The sequence below is a fragment of the Simochromis diagramma genome, unplaced genomic scaffold (assembly GCF_900408965.1).
Source record: "Simochromis diagramma unplaced genomic scaffold, fSimDia1.1 OVJJ01000051.1, whole genome shotgun sequence".
Lineage (NCBI taxonomy): Eukaryota > Metazoa > Chordata > Actinopteri > Cichliformes > Cichlidae > Simochromis > Simochromis diagramma.
Genome location: NW_024386934.1, coordinates 50,967 through 58,805, shown reverse-complemented (window position 1 = coordinate 58,805; position 7,839 = coordinate 50,967). Strand labels below are relative to the sequence as shown.

The 7,839-nt window shown below is 43.6% G+C and overlaps 1 protein-coding gene across 1 annotated transcript; it reads left to right on the top strand.

Moving 5' to 3' along the window:
- Window positions 1-5,605: 5,605 nt before the first annotated feature.
- Window positions 5,606-7,060, top strand: LOC120736826 (olfactory receptor 142-like). Its single transcript, XM_040037145.1, has one exon. It carries the CDS (start codon window positions 5,785-5,787, stop codon window positions 6,775-6,777), a length of 993 nt encoding a protein of 330 aa, XP_039893079.1. The 5' UTR covers window positions 5,606-5,784; the 3' UTR covers window positions 6,778-7,060.
- The last annotated feature ends 779 nt before the right edge of the window (window positions 7,061-7,839 follow it).

Genomic DNA, 7,839 nt, shown 5'->3' with positions numbered 1-7,839 from the left:
AGATGTGGAAAAGCAGCTCTGATGTGTTTTGATGACCAGTCTCTCCAGGCATTTGGCGGGAATGGGGGTGAGTGCCACAGGTCTGAAATCGTTCAGACATTGTGACATTTGACTGTTTTGGGATGGGAACAATGGTTGCTGCTTTGAAACAGGATGGTACCAGTGAACAGGACAGCGAGGTGTTATATATAGAGGTGAAGACGTCCGCCAGGTCCGCAGCACAGTCTTTTAGCACCCGGCCCAGCACTCCATCTGGCCCGGCCGCCTTCCTGGTGTTAATGCTCCGGAACACACGCCTCAGCTCATGAGTGCTCAGGACCGGAGCAGGGTCGGTTAAGGGGAGAGGGGACAGGACAGGGTCGGTGTTCTCCCTATCAAAACGGGCATAAAAGAGGTTTAGGTCCTCAGCCAGAGTAGGACTATCGGCTGAGGGTGATGGTGTTCTCCTTTTGTAGTCCGTGATAGCCCTGATGCCTTCCCAGACCTGCTTTGGGTTTGTGATGTTCTCAAACCTGGCCTCGATACGCCTCCTGTGCTGCTGCTTGGCAGTCTTGATGCCTCTTCTCAGGTTAGCCCTGGCAGCACTGCATGCCTCCTGGTCCCCGGATTTGAAAGCGTTGTTCCTCGTTCGAATAAGTTGTTGAACTCTGTGTGTCATCCAGGGTGGATTATTAGGGAACACACGGAGTCGTTTCCAAGTTGTTACATTGTCCACACAGAAACAGATGTAGTCCAAGACAGTGGAGGTGTAACTGTCCAATGCGACACGATTGTCAGTGTCCTGCACCTTGAATACCTCCCAGTCTGTGCAGTGGAAACAGTCCTGAAGCATCGGAATAGCATCCTGCGGCCATGTTCTCACGGTTTTGGGTTGTAATCCCAGTGCTCTTGATCTTTTGTGTGTATATTGGGTGTAGCAGAAGGGAGAGATGGTCTGACAGACCCAGGTGGGGATAGGCCTAGGCTCTGTATGCGTTCGCCATGTTGGTGTACACCTGGTCCAAAGTTCTATCTCCTCTGGTAGCACACTTCACATTTCGGTGGAAATTGTGAAGTACAGATTTCAGGTCTGCGTGATTAAAATCCCCAGCCGCAATAAAGACACTGTCCGGGTGTGCTACCAGGCTGTTATTAATGCTGCTGCTCAGTTGTGCTAACGCTAGCTTAGCATTAGCATCTGGTGGAATGTAAACAGCGCAGATGTAAACGGCAGAAAATTCCCGAGGGAGATAGAATGGACGGCACTTTAACACCAACAGTTCTACCTCTGTACTGCACAGTCTTTCCGTTACCGTGACGTTCGTGCACCAGAAGTTGTTAATATAGATGCACAGCCCCCCGCCGGTCTTCTTACCCGAGTCCGCAGACCTGTCGGCTCGATAGGCGGTGCGGCCTGCTAGATCAATAGCCGCATCGGGAATGGCGCTGTCCAGCCAGGTTTCAGTAAAAATCATGCATGAACAGTTGTTGAAAGTCCGTCGAGTGGCGATCTGCAGTCGTATTTCATCCAGTTTGTAACGGATTGAACGGGCATTGGAGAGGAATATGGTCGGGAGTGGTGGTTTAAACGGACTAGCCTTTAGCCGTGCCCACAGGCCTCCCCGCCTGCCTCTCTTCTGCCTCCGCTCGCAGCGTCTCCTCCTGCGGCTTGCTGTTGCGGGTAGTCCAGGGGGTTGCTTGACGATCTCCGGGGGGATGAGATACTCGGATGTTAATTGAAGATCTCCACGGCTTAGTTGTAGTAGATCATCTCTATTATATTGAAGTAACCCCAGACTGTGTGAAATGATACACAGTACCACCAAAAGTGCAAAAGTGTAGGAGCTCCGGGCCGCTGCGTCTGTGCGCGCCGCCATAACACACATATAAGGTCAAAATGTATGAGGGCACAATTAGAAACAGACAGAGGTGGGTAGTAACGAGTTACATTTACTCCGTTACATTTACTTGAGTATGTTTTTGAAAAAAATGTACTTTTAAAGTACCTTTTTTGAACGATACTTTTTACTTTTACTTGAGTACATTTGTGAAGAAGAAACTGTACCTTTACTCTGCTACATTTTCAAAATTCGACTCGTTACTTTTTTTTAAAAAAATTATTAGTTTACCACATTAGATAACATGCCGCCAGTGGAGTTTCCGGTAACTTTTTTACCAATCAGATGTGGCCATGCAGTCACATGACCAGTTTGAAACTGTGGCAGAGCGGCCCAAGCGTTTCAAAGTAGCGACACACGTAAAGAGAAAAATGAAAACATGGCAAGAGCCCTGGACCGCACCAGTTTGCATTCAGGGAGAACCGGTCAATGGAGGATGCGATCGCCATAGTGCTGCACACATTATTGAAGCACTTGGAACACAGGAACACCTATGCACGGCTCCTCTTTGTAGACTACAGCTCGGCTTTTAATACCATCCGGCCATATAAACTCCGTCCCAAACTCCACCAACTGGGACTCAACTCCTCTCTGTGCAACTGGATTGTGGACTTCCTCACTAACCGCAGACAGAGTGTCAGAGTGGGTAAGAACTAGGGGTGCAACGATACACAAAATTCACGGTTCGGTTCGGTTCGATACTTTGGTGTCACGGTTCGATATTTTTTCGATACAAAAAAAATGTTCATGCCTTTTTAATTTGTCATTTATTAAAATTATAAATATATATTTTAACTCAAAAGTACAGTTTTTAAATTTAACCCTAACTCTTGTGCGCGTTTTTTATTTTGACAGCGAATGCGCACCTGCGGACCACTTATGTGCAGCCCTGGTTATTTAGCTCATCATATTGCAGCCACAGAAATTCTTTTGTCCATGAAACCATAAAGCTGCACTTTCTTTTTGCCTTATAGTCTGATTTGTCATAACTTCTCCGTTTTGTGGTAAGCTTTTCTTTGGCTGTCACTTCTTCACCCCGACCTGTCTTATTTGGCTCAGCAGAACTAAAATATATATCGTGCTGCTTTTACACACGGACTCACATAAGCTCAGCGATTCTCTGCGTGATCAACCTCTCACATGTTTAAGCTTGCTGCGGGAGATTTCACTTGTCATGTTTGCATAGTAAGCTAACGATTAATAAGACGATGTCAGAGGAATTGGTGCAAATTATCATCACTCACAGATCAGTGCTGTTGCTCTCTATACACAGTTTGCACGATTGCAAAGTGAAAGCAAAAAAACAAGCGCAAATTCAAACGCGATTTCAATATGTCACATATTGACAGTGGCTCACCGATGCCAATGACATAATTACCCAGCTACATTTCTGAAAGAATGCAAAAGCATTGACATATATTTTCCTTCCTACAATAGCCCGACGGGCAGGGTAGCCCGTCTGAAAAAAATCGCTAGCCCCGGGACGTCGGGCTAGCGATTTTGCGAGCCCTGTATCTGATTGAGGAATTACTCATCTTTGGAAAAGAGAGTTTATTACAGAGAAATGTCTCTTTCCAAAATAAAAGCTATACTATCCGCTTCTTCTGGGCTATATTCTCAGCAGCATAAGGAGAATCATGTGCTAACAGCTGTCTAAATGACTCGGCTAAAGTTAGTAGCATGCTTGTTGTTTTTGTCTTTGCACTAGGATGATGTCGGCGTAAATGTGCAGTCATATTCGTTGTGTTCCCACTAGTGCTTTCAGGTTAATCTCGTTGAAATGACCTTAACGCCACAACACGGCAAATCTCCGTTAACGAGCTACCGCCGATCGCCCCGTGCATGGGGCTAGACGGCCAACACGTTAACGAGCTAACTGCGCTAACACACTAGTTCCCACCCATGTAATTAAGCATTGCGTGGCACATCCAACATACTGTTTTACTTTAGTCCATGACTCGCTTACCTTCAGGGTCATACGTCACATGAAAACCAAAATAATTCCAAACGCCAGATCTGAATGAGAGTGGGGGAGGTCCATCTTGCAAGGAGAGCTTAACTTCTGTCTTGCTAGCTTGCCCTGCGCTCTTCCTTCTGACTATGCTGTCTGTGTTGAGCGCTCAGTGGATCTGCGCTCGACAGTGCAGCCTAGGCGGAGTAGTCGAACGCAGATTCACTGAGCGCTCAACACAGACAGCATCGTCAGAAGGAAAGTTGATAAAATAAATTACAAATGTTGTATTGTTCGATACATATGCGTACCGAACCGAAAGCACTGTATGGAACGGTTCAATATCGATACGAATATCGTTGCACCCCTAGTAAGAACACCTCTTCCACCCTTGTGGTCAACACCGGTGCCCCTCAGGGGTGTGTTCTGAGCCCTCTGCTATACACTCTCTTCACCCATGACTGTATTTCCTCCTGCACGTCCAATCTCATTGTTAAGTTTGCCGATGACACCACAGTGCTCGGACTTATATCCAACAACGATGAGACAAACTACAGGACAGAGGTGCAACAACTAGAGTCATGGTGCCACGACAATAACTTGGTCTTAAACACCAAAAAGACCAAGGAGATCATTGTAGATTTCCGGAGGAAGGGTCATAACAACCATCTGCCTCTCTTCATTGGCAGTGAGGCGGTGGAGAGGGTGAGCAGTTTTAAATTCTTGGGGGTAACTGTGACTGAGGACCTGTCCTGGGGCAACCATATCACCTTAGTTGCACGGAAGGCCCAACAGCGCCTCTACTACCTGAGGAGACTGCGGAGTGCACACATTCCCAGACCTCTGATGTTGAACTTCTACAACTGTGCCATCAGCAGCGTTCTGACGCATGGATTTCTAGTGTGGTTCCCCAGCTGCACCAAGGCCGAGCGAGCAAGCACTCCAGTGGGTGGTGAAAGAAGCTGGCAGAATTATTGGAACAATTCTGCCAGAGATTAGTAATATCTTCCCCACTCGCTGTCTGAGGAGGGTGCACAGTATCCTGCGGGACCAACATCACCCTGCGCGCCATCTTTTCCACCTGCTGCCCTCAGGGAGAAGGTACAGGTCTATACAGGCCAGAACATCCAGACTGGCCAACAGCCTGTATCCACAGGCTGTGAGGCTCCTGAATTCTGCCCCCCTCCCCTCTCTGCCCCCCTCTCACGGACAATAACCATATCCAACTTCTTAATAGCACTGAACTGGTTTGCATTGGTGCGTTATATCTTTATTCTCTTCCCCCCCCCCCCTTTCTTAAATAGACAACAATCATATCTCACAGTACAATAATATTGAACGGGTTGCATTGTTGCATTTTGTCATGTTTCTCAGGTCTTTGTCTGAATGTCCTATGAACATTACCTGTCTTGTTCTCATGTTGTTGCTAAGGATTGTCTCATTGCACTGAAGTCACACTGGGTTAAATATTTGCACTTGGGTTTTAAGGTTTTTTTTTTTTTTTTTTTTTTTTTTTTTACGGGTTGTACGGAAGCCCCAAACGCAATTTCATTGTTCTTTGACAATGACAATAAATAAATACTTGACTTGACTTGACTTTAAACTCACACCTGCTGAAGTCATTTGATTATCGGTACCTAACTACTGCTGTGTCTCTCATCTTCGTACTTTCAGAAACAAGGATGGACCCGTGGGTGATGGGTAATGAGGTCATGCTGTTTGTGCACATTTAAACTGATGTGAATGGGTTAAAAGAAGCACAGTTGCAGCTCAGTGGGGAGCGACTGGTAGTCAGGCTGTGCTGTGCAGTGTCTCAGTTTTTGTGTTGTATAGCAGAATGGTATGTTTGGAGAATGTTTCCAAGCTGTTCCTGTTATGTGACGTTAACTGAACTTCAGGTAACCTGCAAGAAAAGAACAAGAAACAAGTTCCTGTGAGGTATTCTGAGCCTCAAGGATGATGATAAACACTACAGAGATTACACATTTCACTCTAAGTCCCTACTTTGACACTGGTGCATACAGATACTTGTATTTCCTCATTATTCTTACTTCTTATGCTGCAATTATTTGTGCTAACCTCCTGCTGATTGTGGTTATCTGTGTGAACAGAAGCTTACATGAACCTATGTACATGTTTCTGTGCAGCCTGTTTGTGAATGAGCTGTATGGTAGTACAGGGCTGTTTCCGTTCCTCCTGCTTCAGATCCTCTCTGATGTTCACACTGTTTCTGTTTCATTTTGTTTCCTGCAGGTTTTCTGTGTGTACACTTATGCTTGTGTGGAGTTTATAAACTTTGTCGTCATGTCTTATGACAGATATTATGCCATCTGCTGGCCTCTTCAATATAAATCATGTATGACACTTAAAACAGTCACCACGCTGATTTCTCTAACATGGTTATTACCTTTTATTATGATTGTCGTGCTTATATCTTTGAGTGCTCCTCTACAGCTCTGTGGAAACGTCATCAATAAAGTTTTTTGTGGAAACTACGCCATCATTAAACTGGCCTGCTCTGACACCAGAGTCCACAACATCTTTGGACTCATTTACACTTTCATCTCTGTCATTATTCCTCTTGTTTTAATCCTGTACACCTACGTGAGGATCCTCAAAGTCTGTTTTTCTGGCTCCAAGCAGACTCGACAGAAAGCCGTCAGCACCTGCACGCCTCACCTCGCCTCCATCTTGAACTTTTTTTTTGGTTGCTGTTTTCAGATATTACAAAGCAGATTTGACACCAGTGGTGTGCCAAATGTTTTTGGCATTTTATCATCATTGTACTTTCTGACATGCCAGCCGCTCTTCACACCGCTACTGTACGGGCTGAAAATGACCAAAATACGCATTGCATGTAAACAGCTGTTTTGTGGTTCACTGACACGTTTGTTCAGTTGTAGCAGTGATATCTTCTCCAAAAGCCACCAAAGTCAGAGTTATTGTTAATGCATGTCGATTAAAAGGAAACTTATTTTGGAGCTGAAATCATTCAAAATCTGTTTTTGTCAGTATGCTTGAACAAATAAACTAATATGAGTGACTTAGTTTTCTGTTGTTACGCTTGCAGCACGTAACATTTATTTTGTGTGATGTGTGTTTTTCACTTGAGCAGAGATTAACAGTCGGGTGGTTTGGGATCAGTGTGTCTAACTTCCAGAGGGAATGGATCAACACACAAACAGCAAAGTAAAAGCAAAAGATGTGCCACCAACAACTGTACATAAACACTTTGAACAGATAACAAAATAAAAATATATTTTTGCTAATTCTTGCATAAAATTACACATTTAAACTGAAATCACATGAATATAAAGTTCTATTGGTTGATAAATTTCCATCACATGATTCAAAGTGAACTCACTTACTGCCATTTAATAGTGAGAACATTTTCTATAAATATTAAAAGTCTCACAACACAACTGTTTCTCTCACTGAGATATTTGATCTTGCTGCACTGAAAAAATGGGATTAACATAAAAACAATATGTACATCGGTTGCACGCAATTAAGTTATGTTTTGTCAACCTTATTATTTTATGTTATAACTGCACACAATTTTTTTGTAACATGAACATGATTTTGTCATGTTGTTAGTATGCTTTTCATTCATGTCAAATATTTATAGAAACTACTTGTTTATCAGACATTAACTGGTTATGTAAAATGTAAAGAGCTCTTTTATGTTAATTGTATTTGACTACCATGTGTTAGATTGACAAGATAATTTTATGCTATAAATATGTGTGTGTATATATATATATATATATATATATACACACACACAGTGTATGCACTGTGCATTTTGTTTTCAATCAAACCAACAACTAAAACATTTTTGAACAATGACGTGTATTTTTCAAAACAGTATACAATTGGAAGTTGTAACAGCAGTCCAGATTATACATGAGTCATGTGAGTAAGTAAGTAAACTTTATTTATTAAGCGCTTTTCACAGACAGACAATCACAAAGCGCTGTACACAAATGCATCTCAAATGCACGAGTGCAT

Excerpts from the sequence above, each read along its gene's own strand:
- LOC120736826 (XM_040037145.1), top strand. The coding sequence starts at position 5,785 with ATGATGATAAACACTACAGAGATTACACATTTCACTCTAAGTCCCTAC.